Source organism: Muntiacus reevesi, chromosome 18 (genome assembly GCF_963930625.1).
Source record: "Muntiacus reevesi chromosome 18, mMunRee1.1, whole genome shotgun sequence".
In the NCBI taxonomy this organism is placed as follows: domain Eukaryota; kingdom Metazoa; phylum Chordata; class Mammalia; order Artiodactyla; family Cervidae; genus Muntiacus; species Muntiacus reevesi.
Window position 1 is genome coordinate 12109375 of NC_089266.1, and position 14451 is coordinate 12123825.

At 53.6% G+C, this 14451-nt stretch overlaps 1 protein-coding gene and 1 pseudogene across 1 annotated transcript; both read right to left on the reverse strand.

The window, feature by feature from the left end:
* Nucleotides 1-2234: 2234 nt before the first annotated feature.
* Nucleotides 2235-7334, reverse strand: LOC136150099 (L-xylulose reductase-like; annotated as a pseudogene).
* A 525-nt stretch (nucleotides 7335-7859) lies between these two features.
* Nucleotides 7860-10104, reverse strand: LOC136149462 (carbonyl reductase [NADPH] 2). The gene is made up of 8 exons (XM_065909729.1): nucleotides 9951-10104; nucleotides 9339-9436; nucleotides 9080-9234; nucleotides 8947-8989; nucleotides 8760-8859; nucleotides 8573-8637; nucleotides 8244-8361; nucleotides 7860-8147 (listed from the first exon to the last, which is right to left on the reverse strand). Exons 1-8 carry the CDS (start codon nucleotides 10000-10002, stop codon nucleotides 8044-8046), a joined length of 735 nt encoding a protein of 244 aa, XP_065765801.1. The 5' UTR covers nucleotides 10003-10104; the 3' UTR covers nucleotides 7860-8043.
* Between the last annotated feature and the right edge of the window lie 4347 nt (nucleotides 10105-14451).

Below are 14451 nucleotides of genomic sequence, written 5' to 3' on the forward strand. Positions count from 1 at the left end.
AAAAAAAGAACTGAACATGGAACAACAGACTGGTTCCAAATAGGGAAAGGAGTACATCAAGGCTGTATATTGTCTCTCTGCTTATTTAACTTATATGCAGAGTACATCATGAGAAACACTGGACTGGAGGAAGCACAAGCTGGAATCAAGATGGCTGGGAGAAATATCAATAACGTCAGATATGCAGATGACACCACCCTTATGGCAGAAAGGGAAGAAGAACTAAAGAGCCTCTTGATGAAAGTGAAAGAGGAGAATGAAAAAGTTGGCTTAAAACTCAACATTCAGAAAACTAAGATCATGGCATCTGGTCCCAGCCTTTCATGGCAGATAGATGGGGAAACAATGGAAACCTTGACAGACTTTATTGTTTTGGGCTCCAAAATCACTGCAGATGGTGACTGCAGCCATGAAATTAAAAGACGTTTGCACCTTGGAAGAAAAGTTATGACCAAACTAGACAGCATTGTTAAAAAGCAGAGACATTACTTTGCTGACAAAGGTCCATTTAGTCAGTTATGGTTTTTCCAGTAGTCATATATAGATGTAAGAGTTGGACTATAAAGAAAGCTGAATGCCAAAGAATTGATGCTTTTGAACTGTGGTGTTGGAGAAGACTCTTGAGAGTCCCTTGGACTGCAAGGAGATGCAACCAGTTGATCCTAAAGGAAATCAGTCTTGAATATTCATTGGAAGGATTGATGCTGAAGCTGAAACTGCAGTGCTTTGGCCACCTGATTGGAAAAACTGACTCATTTGAAAAGACCCTGATGCTGGGGAAGACTGAAGGCAGGAGAAAGGGACAACAGAGGATGAGATGGCTGGATGGCATCACCGACTCAGTGGATAGGAGTTTGAGTAAACTCTGGGAGTTGGTGATGGACAGACAGGAACGGTTCTCCTGGCACCCACACATTGGGTGCGGATATGGAGGAAGGTGGTCCAGTTAGGGGATGGGCTGGTGGAGCAGGTACGGGAGTGCAGGCCGGTCAGGGGAAGCCAAGGTGTGGACCTGCCCTCTCCTCTTTCCTGGCGCCCCCAGGCTCTGTCAAGTACCTGGAGTGCTCAGCCCTGACCCAGCGGGGCCTGAAGACAGTGTTTGACGAGGCCATTCGGGCTGTGCTCTGCCCGCCCCCTGTGAAAAAGCCAGGGAAGAAGTGCACGGTCTTCTAGAGCCCCCAGTTCCGGAAGAGCAGCCCCCTCCCTGCCTGTATCTGTTGTGTTGAGATGTGTCCTTGAGTCCGCTGTGGGGGAGTGGTGGGGGTGGGGAGGGGGAAGAAGCATGGGGATGAGGCTGCTGCTCCCGGGGCAATGCGGGGGCCATGGGGGTCCTGTCTGCCCTGCCTCGTCTTCATAGAGGCGCAGCTCCAGCCTCCCCTGGCCCCCACGGGAGGCCGGAAGGGAGCAGGGTCTCCCTCAGGCTGTAGGGGCGGGTCCGGGGCAGCCCCAGGATGGGCTTCCCTGATGGGGGAGTTTGGGGGGGTGGGTTCTGTCCTTGTGCCCCAGGATGGGGCAGCCCCTTCTTATTTTATACAATAAACCTTCTTCATCATCTCCTGTTCTCATCTCACTCCCTGCCCTGCCCGGGTCTCTCCCTGCCGACTCCTCCACCCTGGGGGTTCTAGGCCCCCAACCCCTGCCAGCCAAGGGTACAGAGCAGTCAGCTTGACACTCCCCGGCCCCCAGCACAAGGCCAGTTGAGTCCTCTGCCTCCGTAGGAGGGACCCTATGGAGTGTGAGTGTGGGAGTGGGTGGGAGCCAGTGTGCTTGGCCCCTTCTGCATAAAGCAAGCCCCTCCTGTGCTGACCTCAGGCCTCCGGGAGGGCACAGCACCCCTCAGCAGCTCCCAGGGTGGCGCAGGACAGTCTGCAGTCAGGCCCTAGGGGGCCCTGTGGAGCCCAGGCCAAGGCCAGGGGCCACTTAACTGAGTGTTCATGAAGACACACTCTAAAGAACAAGGGTGTCCCCCAACCCCGGAGGTGCGGACAGGACAGGAAGGGTGGCAGATGGGTCAACAGTTTGGCTTTGCTGGGCAGACACGGCAGGAGGTGAGGGGTGGGCCCGGCCTGTCACCAGGACATCACCCCTGGGGCCTGCAAGGCACCAGTCTGGGCAGATACGTGACATGAAGCTAAGTGACACTCAGCTCCCCCGCAGTGGCGTGCACAGAGTGGACTGCTGGATTTCAGGAATTCTGCTAGCCAGTTTTTAAGTAACCACTGTTAAGAATTACATAAACTTGAAATCAGTTGTATTTAAAAATGAAATTAACAAATACTCAAAACCCATCACTTCCTAAATATTTTCGTACACATATACTATTATCTGTGCTTTGGGGTGTAAGCCTTTTGTATCTGTGTGGTGAGGACAGCATGGAAAAGTGGAGGACAGACATCTCTGTGCCAGCTCCACCTCAAGGACATCAAACAGAAGGGAATATGTCACCATGGAAGTTGGCAAATTCTACAGCTGGATCTTGTCCTGGACTGTGCCTAGTACATGGTGAAGGACTCAGAACACTGCGGGAATATTCTCTCAGTAATTGAAAACCACCATCTGATTCGGCAAAGTCGTTCAACCGTGAACAAAGTAGTGAAGTTCCAGCACACAGCCTGCTCAGTTCACTTTTGTCTTCCGCGCTGACTTAAGGAATACCAGTGATCATTCACGTGAAAACACCACCACTTCCACCCGAGAGGCTCACAGGGCCAAAGATCATCCTTGGTCAAATTCACTACCCTCCTTAGGAGCTGGCCTTCTGGAAAGTCCTATATACCTGCCAGGGACTTAGCCAGGCCCAACAATCTCTGGCAGGAGAGCCAGGCTGCCACTGGCCCAGGGTGAGCTGAACGTGTCTCTACCTGGGACTTGTCCCCATGCTCAGTTCTGAGCTTTGCATCTTCCGGCCACATGACTGCAGCCTAGGTGTGAGTGTGCAGGCTGGACAGAAGAATCATGTTTACTGAAGAGATGGGGAAGGGGGATGGGGGTAAAGGTGGGTTCAACTTGGAACAGGGGTGTGTGGAGGGGGGGGATAGAGGGGGGAGCTTAGGTAGCCAGGAAGCCCCATCCACCGGCACAGTGGAGCCTGTGATCATGCTGCTGCGGTCACTGAGCAGGAAGAGGATGGTGTCCACCACGTTCTCCACCTCTGTGGGCGAGGTTGGTTTCAGGATGTGCATGAAAGGAGCTGCCCTTTGTCCTTCCCTCCCACCCCTCACCTGAGCAGGCCACTGGCATGACTCCCAGCCGGGCTCCTGCCCAACTCACCAGCAAACCTGCCAAGGGGGATGCGGTCCAGCACGGCCTTGGCCTTCTGAGGGTCACTCCAGGCAGCCTGGCCCATGGGTGTCATCACCACCGTGGGGTTGACTGCATTCACACGGATCTGTACTGGCACAGGTGGGAGGGGGTCAACTTGATGGGCTGAGGCTCTCTGAGCACATGGACTGGGAGATGGGAGGCATCCCACTGGGGCTCACCTTGTGTGGCCCGTGCTCCACCGCCATCACTTTGGTCAGTATGTCCAAGGCACCCTTGGTGGAGCCTGTGAGGATGGACAGCATGTGTGGAGCCTGAGCTGCCTGCTCAGATGGGGGGTGGGGGGGTGGGGGGAGTCGGGGCAGGGCACAGCCGGGCCTCACTCACAGTAGACACTGTGGTTAGTCAGTCCCCGTTGGGAGGCTGGCTAGAAACATTCACGATGACCCCTGGGGCTCCCCGGGCTATCAGGCCTCGGGCCACAATCTGAAATCGCAGGAGAAGGATGAGGCAGGACTGGCATCACCCAGCAGTTCCCAGTCCTGCCCTGAAGCCAGCGCACCTGGGACACCTGGATGACCGCCCGAAGGTTCACATTGAAAGACCTGGAGGCAGATGGACAGACCCTGGTCAGGGACTGAGGCTGCTGCAGCAGGAGACAGCCCTTCCCCAACGGTGTTCCTCCACCCCACCCTGACTTACATGTCATATGCCTCCTTGGTGACCTCCAGGAAGGGCTGCAAAAACGCCACAGCTGCATTGTTCACCAGCAGGTCCACAGGGCCAACACCTCCCAGCGCCTGCTCCGTGGCCTCCCAGTCAGCCAGGTCCACGCACACGGTCTCCACCCCTGGACACTGTGTATATTATGTGGTAAGGGGCACATCTCCCAGAGGCTCCATGCCCTGGAAAGGGTACAGCTGGGCCTCTCATTCAAGTGAGAGGGACTGTGTTTTCATGACCTTTCAGTCTCACAGGGGTAGCGGGTTAGGAGTCTCGGGGAGCCAGTCACCTTCTTGGGACTCCCAAGATGCTGTCGGGGAGGGTTAACTTGGCCTTTGGGCAACTCAGCTCAGGGTTTCAGGATCAGGGATCTAGCCCCGCCTCCAGCCAGTCTATTTCCTCCCAGCGCCCAAGCGCCTCTGGCCCAGCAAAGCAGCCATTTCTGCCTCCTCCTAAACCCAGGGGGAATCGTCGTTCTTCCGCGCGTCCGGCGAGGGGCGGGGTTGCTAAGAGTCCTTGGTAAGCGCCAGCGCCCAGCTCCCGTGTGTCCATCCTTGGCCGCCCTCAGCTCCCCGCTGCTGCCCCCAGGGCTGGGACAGAGCGGCTCCTATCTCGCGGACCAGGCTGTCCAGGTCGGCCTGGGTTCGGCTCACGGCCACCACTCGCGGGCCCGCCGCGTATAGCGCCTTGACAATGCCGTGCCCGATGCCTGCGAGGAGCGCGGCTCAGTGAGCGTGCCCATCCCCGGCCACCTTTGCCCGCCCCCGGCCACCTCCCCAGGCCCACCTTTACCCGCCCCCGTGACGAGAGCCCAGCGCCCCGGAAGCCTCAGATCCACGACGTTCAGACCACTCTGGCACACTGCTGTGGCCACACTGCGGGCCTTTGAGCTGCGCTCCTGGCTTGAGGACGGCGTGGGGCGGGGCGCGGCGGGCCAATCGCAGGGTGGTGTCCCGTCGCAGGCGGGGATATTCAAATAGTGGTCTCCCCGGGGGGGCAATTAGCCGAAAGGAGTGGGCGCGGCCGAGGGGAGGCACACAGGGTCCTCGCCAGACCCTGGGGCAAAGTTTATCAAACTGCCTTCTCTGTGGCCCTTCAACCCGGCGAGAAATAAGGTTAGCGGGCCCCGCCAACATTTTTCCCTTCCAAGTAGGTTATTACAAAAAAATAAATAAATAAAACCAGATATGGTAATTTTTACCGGAAAGAAGGTGATAGAGAACGCAGTGCTAACCCCTTTTTTGTTTCTGAGAATAAAAGTTTGGCTAAAAGGATCACATGCTCCCCTCCCCCAAACCTGGGAGCAGCTCACTTGTAGTGCTTAGAGTAAAAGGGTTTGGATAAGCCTATAATCCCAAAGAAGAACTGATGCGAAGAACTGACTCCTGGGAAAAGACCCTGATGCTGGGAAAGATTGAAGGCCGGAGGAGAAGGGGACGACAGAGGATGAAATGGTTGGATGGCATCACCTATGATGGACATGAGCTTGAGCAAGCTCTGGGATTTGGTTCTGGACAGGGAATCCTTGGGTGCTATAGTCCATGGGGTCACAAAAAGTCGGAAAAGACTGTGTGACTGAACTAAATTGATAAGCCTGAAGTAGAGGCCCCTTGGCCTCAAAAGTGCACTTTAGCTGCAAGGGTGTTGAAACACTAACTTGTCCAACCCACCCACAGAAGGTCACTAGTAGTTCAAAACCTAGGATAGGTTGGGATGGGCTAGGCTTGGTGTCATCAGGGTACCAGTAAACCCCAAGGGCAAGCATTGCTTCCTGGAGCTTTGGGTCAGTTAGAGATGTTTGTGTGCACGTGTGTCCATGCATGTGTGCACTGGTTCCATCTCTTAAATCTACTTTGTTCTATGGATCATGGTGGGAAAGTCTCAAAACTGCCATGAGGGCCTTTTTTGGCCAGGATTATGTAAGGAATTGGTGACTGTAGGGCCTCTGCAGGGCTTTGGGCCCAGAGGGGTGGATTGTCTGGCGAGAAGGTGGCCTGGGGGCAGCAGGAGGCACAGATTTGAGAAGCCCCTGGAGGATCACCAAGTGAGTTCTCCCTACCAGACCTGGTCATGTGCCACTGCCCATCCCCTCTGGGCTCCCACCTAACCCTGCCTTCTGCTCCTAACCTTGGACCCTGCCATCTGCCTACCAGAAGCCAAGGGGCAAGGAGTGGAGGGGAGGGGGGACAGTCCCCAGCTGCGGGGAGCGGCTTGAAAGAGCTGACTCTGGGAGCTGCCTTGATTGATTATCAAGGGTCTATTCAAAGACATAGCTCTCTGTCCCGCCACCCCTCTGGAATTTACTATCCAAAGTTAAACAGAACACTAGTAAGCCTTGAACGCACACAAGACGCAGACAGATAGCCTTTTTACGATTACCCCTAATATAAATCAGGATGCCATTCCTGTGCTCTGGCACCTAGTGAGAGTTCTAGTGATTGTTATCTTAAAGATGATGTACATGGGGAAGAATTTTCTTTGGGATGCCTCCTTCTTGGTTTAAGTATAAATGAAGCTTAGAGAAATAAAGGAGCATCGTTGACTGCGGCGATCCTCTCGACCCCATCTGTCCTGTGTCTTTTATTTCTTAGCCTAAATGAACGCGTCGTGTTGCTCGCTGAAATCTCCCGGCTGGTCCGGCACCCAGCCTGTCCTTCCTGAGAGGCACATCAGCTTAGATCCCGTCACTGGCTTTTCCTGTCCCCCCAGAATGGTGTCCAAATCCTTTCTTTGTCCCGTGATCCTCTGTGGGCCAGTTCAATTCAGTTGCTCAGTTGTGTCCGACTCTTTGTGATCCCATGGACCGCAGCACGCCAGGCTTTCCTGTCCATCAGCAACTCCCAGAGTGGGTCAGTTGCACTGATCCAGATCCGTTTTGGCACAGACCTTGCTCTGGAAGCCCTGAAGCTGAGCAGAACTGCCCTTTACTCTCTCAACCCAGTGCTACCATTGCCTGGATGGCCCCACCCCAGCCCCTTGTCTCTTGCCCCCTTTCCCAGGGTTGTACCCTGCACCAGGCCAGCTGACTGATCACCTCAGGCCCTCATCACACACTCAGATGGCATGGGTAGGAAGCTGACCAGGGCAAGCATAATTGAATCCCAGCAGGGCCCGGGAGACCCTCTAGCTGCCCCAGCTGCAGAGCTCTTGTGTCTGGGGTCAGGCCAGGAACAGTAGGCACGGCTGCAGCTCTGGACACTTCCCTAGCTGGGGCTGCCCTCTTCCTGGGTGGTCTTGTGGGGGAAGGTGTGCCCCAAGGTGAAACTGGGTTTCTCAGGCTTAGGTAAACTATAACGGTCCAGCACCACCCTCCTACCTCCTTCACTCCAGCACTGAGAGCTCAGGCCCATCTTCCCTAGGGATGGCCCAGAGCATCTCCCCCACAGCTCCTCAGACCCTCTTCCTTCTCCAACCGAAGGTAGTCAGAGCAGGGGGTGCTGGCCTGAAGGTCAGATCCAGAACCACAGGGAAGGAAAGTTGGGTGCAAGCTGCCCTCTGCACAGAGAAGGCTGGGTGTGTCAGGGGCATGGACAACAAAAACAAGGAAAAACAGCCCTTCAGGTCAAAATCAGGGCTCAACTGTGGAATTCCTTTGGCTTTGGATCTGCCCCTTCTCGACCTTTTGTAAGATTAACCTGTGCGGCTCAGTCCCTGATCCTCCCCTCCCTGCCCTTGGGGCAAGCTTATCTAGAGCCCTGGCGAAGCTACGAGTTTCAGGAGACTGGTTTCTATTTATTTAGGCAAATCCACCCTAGCACAGTGGACAACTCAGTGGGTGGGAGCGGGAGGGACTGGGTCTCCTGGCACCCACATATTGAGTGTGAAGGAATGTGGTCTGGTTCGGGGGGGTGGGCGGGGTGGTGCAGGTATGGGGCTGCAGGCTGGTGGGGCGCTGCCGAGTAGTGTCGAGGAGGTGGGACCAAACCGCGGGCCGGGGCGTGCAGGTCGTTGTCTGGGCGTGGGCGTGGATGGCGTTGGGGGCGTGGTCTAGGGCGTGGAGAAGTGTTGCCTGGTGGCCCTGAAGGCCTGCGGGGTGGCGGGGCGTGGAGGCGTGGCGCTCTAGGAGGCCAGGTACCCGGCGTCCACCAGGATACCCGACCCGCTGGTGGAGGCGCTGCGGTCGCTGAGCAGGAAGAGGATGCTGTTCACCACGTCTTCCACCTCTGCAGCGGGGAGGGGGCGGGGTCAGCGCGGCTCGGCCGGGCTGGCTCTGCCCAGCAGCTGCCGCTGGGCCCACCACTCCGCGAAGCCCCCCTGACCTGCAAACTTCCTCAGCGGGTGGCGCTCCTTCAGCTTCTGGGAGAACTCAGGGTCAGCCGAGACTTTTTGGCCCATGGCTGTCAGCACCACCGTTGGATTCACGGAGTTCACCCGGATCTGGGGCCGGAGGGGCCAGAGGGGCGGCCTCAGATGGCGTCCGAACCCCGCCCTCACGGCCCCCACTGAGCTTGCTCACTCACCCCTTGAAGCCCCCTACACCCGTTCTGATCCCCAGGCCCCAGCCTTGCCCACCACCACCCACCTGACCCCTACCCTGCGTGCCTTCTCAGGCCTGGGTCCCTGGCACCCCCAGGGCCCCCATGCCTACCTTGTATGGTCCCAGCTCCATGGCCATGAATTTGGTCAGTATGGTCATTGCACCCTTGGTGGAGCCTGTGAGGAGAAGGCAGCACTGAGGATCCTTAAGGTTTCAGCAGGCTTTGCATGAGGCCCAGCCCGGGAGCCCAACTGCTCCTGCCCGGAATAGGGGCTCAAGACTGGGCAGAGGGACTCACTGTAGACAGCTAGGTTGGGGAAGGTGACGTGGGCCACCATGCTGGAGACATTGACAATGGAGCCAGGCACTCCACGGCTGATCATGCCCCGGGCCACGATCTGGAAGCCAAGACAGGGGACAGCCTGAGCCCACCGCACCCCCGCCTGGGCCATGTCAGGCTGAGCCACAGCCTCCCACCGCCTCACCTGGGACACCTGGAACACAGCGCGCAGGTTCACATTGAATGACCTGGGGAGACAGCAAACAGTTAGACCAAGGTCACACCCGAACCCTGTCCTGGGCAGCCCTCTCCCGTCAGCTTCCTTTCCTCCTCCTCACCTGTCAAAGTCCTCCTTGGTGGTCTCCAAGAAAGGCTTCATCAGTGCCACGGCAGCATTGTTCACCAGCAAGTCCACAGGGCCCACACCGCCCAGAGTCTTCTCCGTGGCCTCCCAGTCACCCAGGTCCACGCACATAGGCTCTATCCCGGGGCACTGTGGGGAGGCATTGGCCGGTGACCAAAGGGGTGGTCCTGGCAGGCTTATGAGGCATCCCCAAGGGTCACAGCCCCGGGTCACGCTAGGCCTGCACACCTTACCTCCTTGGAGAGGCTGACCAGGTCAGCGTTGGTGCGGCTCACAGCCACCACTCTGGCTCCTGAGGCATGAAGGGCCTTCACCGTGTCCCGTCCGATCCCTAAAGGGGTTCACCAGGCAGGAAGATGGCCCAACAAATCTGGACCCAGACTGCGAGTGGGGGCTGCAGATATGCTGCTCAGGAAAGAGTGATGAGAGGGTGCTGGCTAGAGGGGTGTTGGCCCAGGAGGTGGCGGGAGGCAGGTATCTGGACAACTAGAATCCAGCCAAGGGAGGCCCAGAGGGCAGCCCCTTCCTACTGGGCCCAAGGAAGAGGCCTTGGCTAGATGCGCCCCCATCTGCCCAGACTTGAGTCTGAGGGCCGTCCTCTCAGGCTCTTGCATTGACCAAGGAGAGGCTAGTGTCCTGTCCCAGTGGGGCCTGCTAGATGGTAGGGAGCAGTGCAGGCCCACTTTGGCTGGTTCAGTGGCTGGAGTGGGGGGCACTTGCTGGCAGGGCAGGCTGTGACAGGCACAAAGGGAACGTGCAAGCCCCAACACAAGGCTCTGGGTCTGCGCACTTTGCTCTCTAACCTCAGTTCCTCTCACACCCCCACCTGCCCGGCTCACACCTACCTTTTCCTGCTCCTGTCACCAGGGCCCGAAGGCCACTGAAATTCAGCTGCATGGTGCCTTTCCGAGCCACTGTTCAACTGGAAATGAGGGTGTGGGGATTTTATAGGCCGGAGCTGGGGCAGGCTGGGCAGTTTGGGGTGGGGCTGACTGGAGAAGGGGATGCTAGGGATACCGGGCAGGGCCAGGTATCAGCACAGCTTCTGTTTCCTGTTTACAGAAACCTGCCTCCCTGGAAGGGTTCACCCTCCTTACCCACAATTCAAAGGGCCCAGCCAGAAGCTCCAACCTGGGTTTGGAAAACAAATTAGAAATAAACCCTTGGGATGGGGAATACGTGTAACTCTATGGCTGATTCATATCAATGTATGACAAAACCCACTGAAAAAAATAAAATAAAATAAAATATCTAGCAAAAAAACAAAACAAAACAAAAAAAGAAATAAACCCTAGGGTGCAGAACATTTCCCTTCCTGGCTGGCTGGAAGCAAATGGCCTGGAACTGGTCCCTGCGAGCGCTGAGTCTGGTGCACTGGGGTGACGGCCAAGAAACACTATGCTTCAGGCTGGCCCCCTGCACCTGCCAACCTGGATCACACCATGCCCCAGTCTGGTGGCCACTTTGGCCTCGGGAATCTTCTTCACCTGCCCCTTGCCAGTCTCGGACTCTCACGTCTCAGACATGCCTGTGGGCCCCAGCCACCTACACCTCACTCTCATTCAGGGCTCCTGCCAGAAAACCCATCCCACCTCTCTGAGATCTCCCTGACTCCTGGAGACCCAGATGGGCTTGCTCTTTTGATCCTGTGAATTTATCAGTGACTAAAAGGAAGGCAGTCCCTGCCCTGCCAGGGACTCGGGTAACACATCCAACCTGGCTTTCTTCCCTCACACTTGTCAGAAACTCATTCTTTTTTTTTTTTTTTGCCTTGCTTGCAGAATCTTCATTCCCAGACCAGGCACTGAATCTGGGCCCTGGCAGTGAAAGTCCTAACCCCTGGACCACCAGGAAATTCCCAGGTCATTCTTTTTTTTTTTTTCTTTTTCAAATTAGCAATAATCATGCATTGGATAAACCTCATTGGCTATGGTACTGCTACTGTGCAAAGCTAGAGAAACATTCTTAAAAGAGACTTAGGATGCAGACTGTGGAAGTAGAAAACTGACGATCAATTCTGTGCATGAGTGAGCTTGCCCAGAATACACAACAGGGGATGCCCTGAGCAACAGAGAGCTGAGTCCTCATATACAGTGTGACCAGGTTTCTTCATGGGACCAGACCACAGGATAGAGCACACCTGCTCCCAGTCCATTCCTGAGCCCTGGGAGCTAACCTCCAAGTGGCCTGATGAAAAGAAACATCCATTGGTTGTGGCATACTCCAGCCCTACCCCCCCACCCCCACACACACACACTGCCTGATCTACTCACAGAGGTCCTTCTGGGGAGTGTTCTCTTTAATGCCCATAGCTTAAAAAGTCTCCCTACCTCCATCAATCCCCACCCCAAACAAAACCCCAGCAGCACTTGCCCCACTCAACCAAGGCCATCACTACACTTCAGACACATTTTCTTTTTTTTCTCCAGACACATTTTCAAATGCTAAAGATAATATTTATTTTGAAACAATTCAGTTGCAAGGATAGCAGGAACTTTTCTCCCTAAACCATTTGAGAGAAATTTGCAAAACTAGCATTCCATCACCCCCAGATAACTTAGCGTCTGTTTCCTTTGAACAAAGACATTGTCCTATACAACCACAAAAACACACAATAAATACAACAAAACCCCAACATAACACACACCAACACAACATATATACAACATAACCATCAGAGTCAGGAGAATAACACCATGTGTCCCTACCACGTGTCCTCAGCCCTCATTCAGCTTTCATAAGTTGTCCCAATGATGTTCTTTATGTTTCTAGAGAACATAAAGCTTTATAAAGGTTTAACTGATATATACAAGAGTATAGAATTTAATGTATACAGTTTAATGAGTTTGGACAAAACACCTGAAAACCATCATCACAATCAAGGTCACAGAGACTTCCCTGGTAGTTCAGGCTGTAAAGCTTTCCACCTACAGTGCGGGAGATCTCGGTTCGACCCAAGGTCATAAACGTATCCATCACCCCCAAGTTTCCTCGTGCCCATTGTTGTTTTTTCAAGATTATTTTTTGATGGAGACCATTTTTTAAAGTCTTCATTGAATTAACTACAATATTGCTCCTGCTCTATGTTTTGGGGTTTTGGGGGTGCTTCCAAGGCATGTGGGATTATAGCTCCCCGACCAGGGATTGAACTCACACCCCCCTGTGTCGGAAGACGAAGTCTTAGCCACTGGACCACCAAGGAAGTCCCTGCACGCTGGTTTTGTGTTTGTGGTGAGGACACCCCCGTCACACAGAGTCCCATTGGTTAGTATTAACTGTGAGCTACAGGTCTCTACAACCTGCTTGTCTGGCATAGCTGAGACTCCCCACTCCAGTTCTTTATGGCCAAAGTGTCCAGTCCAGGGTCACATATTGTCTTTGGAGGTCTTGTCTCTAGTCTCCCTCACTCTGGAACACTCCTGAGTCTTTCCTTGATCTTTATGACCTTGATACTCTTGAAGAACATAGATCAGTTATTATAGAAAGTCCCTCAATTTGGCTTTGCCCAGTTTTTCTCTGTAATCATGCAGGCTGTGTATCTCTGTCATGCGCACCATGGTGACAAACCAACCTTATAGCATCCCACCAGTTGGCACCATTTTGATTGGTCCCATCACTGAGGATGTTAACTCTGATCACAGGTTGGAAGCGAACATCACTAGGACATCACTTTAATCACTGTGTCTCCCTTCCAGGTGCAAAAAGAACATGATTGCTGCAGCTTCACTTCTGTTTCCCCCAAATCCCAGGTAGAATGTCCCTCGTGTTTCACACCAGCTCGGAACTGTGCAGAGAAAGGACTATGGGACCCTAGGTTCAACCTTGCACAATATACACTGATCACTACAAATCCACCCCAGTCCATCTAACTTCAATTCCAAGTAAAGTTAATAGCAAAGACTGCCTGACATAATGCAACCACCTACACACAACCAAATACATGTTACCCTCTGACCAGAGGTTGACAAAGTCCCTTTATCCATCTCTGGGTGATATCCATTCCTCTTCCAATGGAGCCACACCCTCTTATATATTCTGTAACTTCAATGTTGACCTAGAAGGATAACCACTATTAACACATATTATGGTAGATAGTGAGGGAGAGGGAGAAGAGAAAAAAAAATTGGTTAATATGTGCACAAATATATTTGTGAAGGACAGGGAAGCCTGGCATTCTGCAGTCCATGGGGTCGCAAAGAGTCGGACACGACTGAGCAACTGAATAGCAACAACAAATATATTTGTGTCAGAAGGAGGATGAAATTATTATAGTTCTCTTTTCTGCAATTTGGACTGCAAGGAGATCAAACCAGTCAATCCTAAAGGAAATTAGTCCTGAATATTCATTGGCAGGACTGATGCTGAAGCTCCAACACTTTGATCACCTGATGCGAAGAACTGACTCATTGGAAAAGATCCTGATGCTGGGAAATATTGAAGGCAGGAGGAGAAGGGTACGACAGAGGATGAGATGGTTGAATGACACCACTGACTCGATGGACATGAGTTTGAGCAAGTTCTAGGAGTTGATGATAGACAGGGAAGCCTGGTGCACTGCAGTCCATGGGGTAGCAAAGAGTTGGACTTGACTGAGTGACTGAACTTTCTGCAACTGGTCACATGACCATAACTACTGCTTATCTCTACACTGCTCCATATTCTTTTTTTAAAAAATTAATTATTTTATTTGACTGCATTGAGTCTTAGTTGCAGCACCTGAGATCTTCCTTGCATCATGTGGGAGCTCTTGTTGGGGCACATGGACTCAGTAGTTGCAGCGAGTGGTCCTAGTTGCCCCAAGGCACTTGAGATTTTTGTTCCCCAACCAGGGATTGAACCCAAATCCCCTGCATAGCTCGGTGGATTGTTAACCACTGGACCACCAGGGAGTCCTCCTGCCCCATATTCTTTTGTTCTCCACTGCCAGGTGGAGTCAGATCTCTGAAGGTACAACATTTTGATCACTGCTTCGGGTTTGCTTACCATTGTGGCATGGCTTCCCTGGTGGCTCAAAGAGTAAAAAATCTGCCTGCAATGCAGGAGACCTGGGTTTGATCCCTGGGTCAGGAAGATCCCCTGGGGAAGGAAATGACTACCCATTCCAGTATTTCTGCCTGGAGAATTCCATGGACAGAGGAGTCTGGCGGGCTACAGTCCATGGTGTCACAAAGAGTCAGATACGACTGAACAACTAATACACACACACACCATTGTGGCAAGTGTGACCAAGTTGTCTTTGAGGATTAAGTCTTTGGAATTGAAGTGGAGCGGGACCCTATGGTCTTTGCCCCATCCCCATATCCTCAGCCTCTTTTGTCTGTGGAAAAACTTTAACCAAATAGTAAG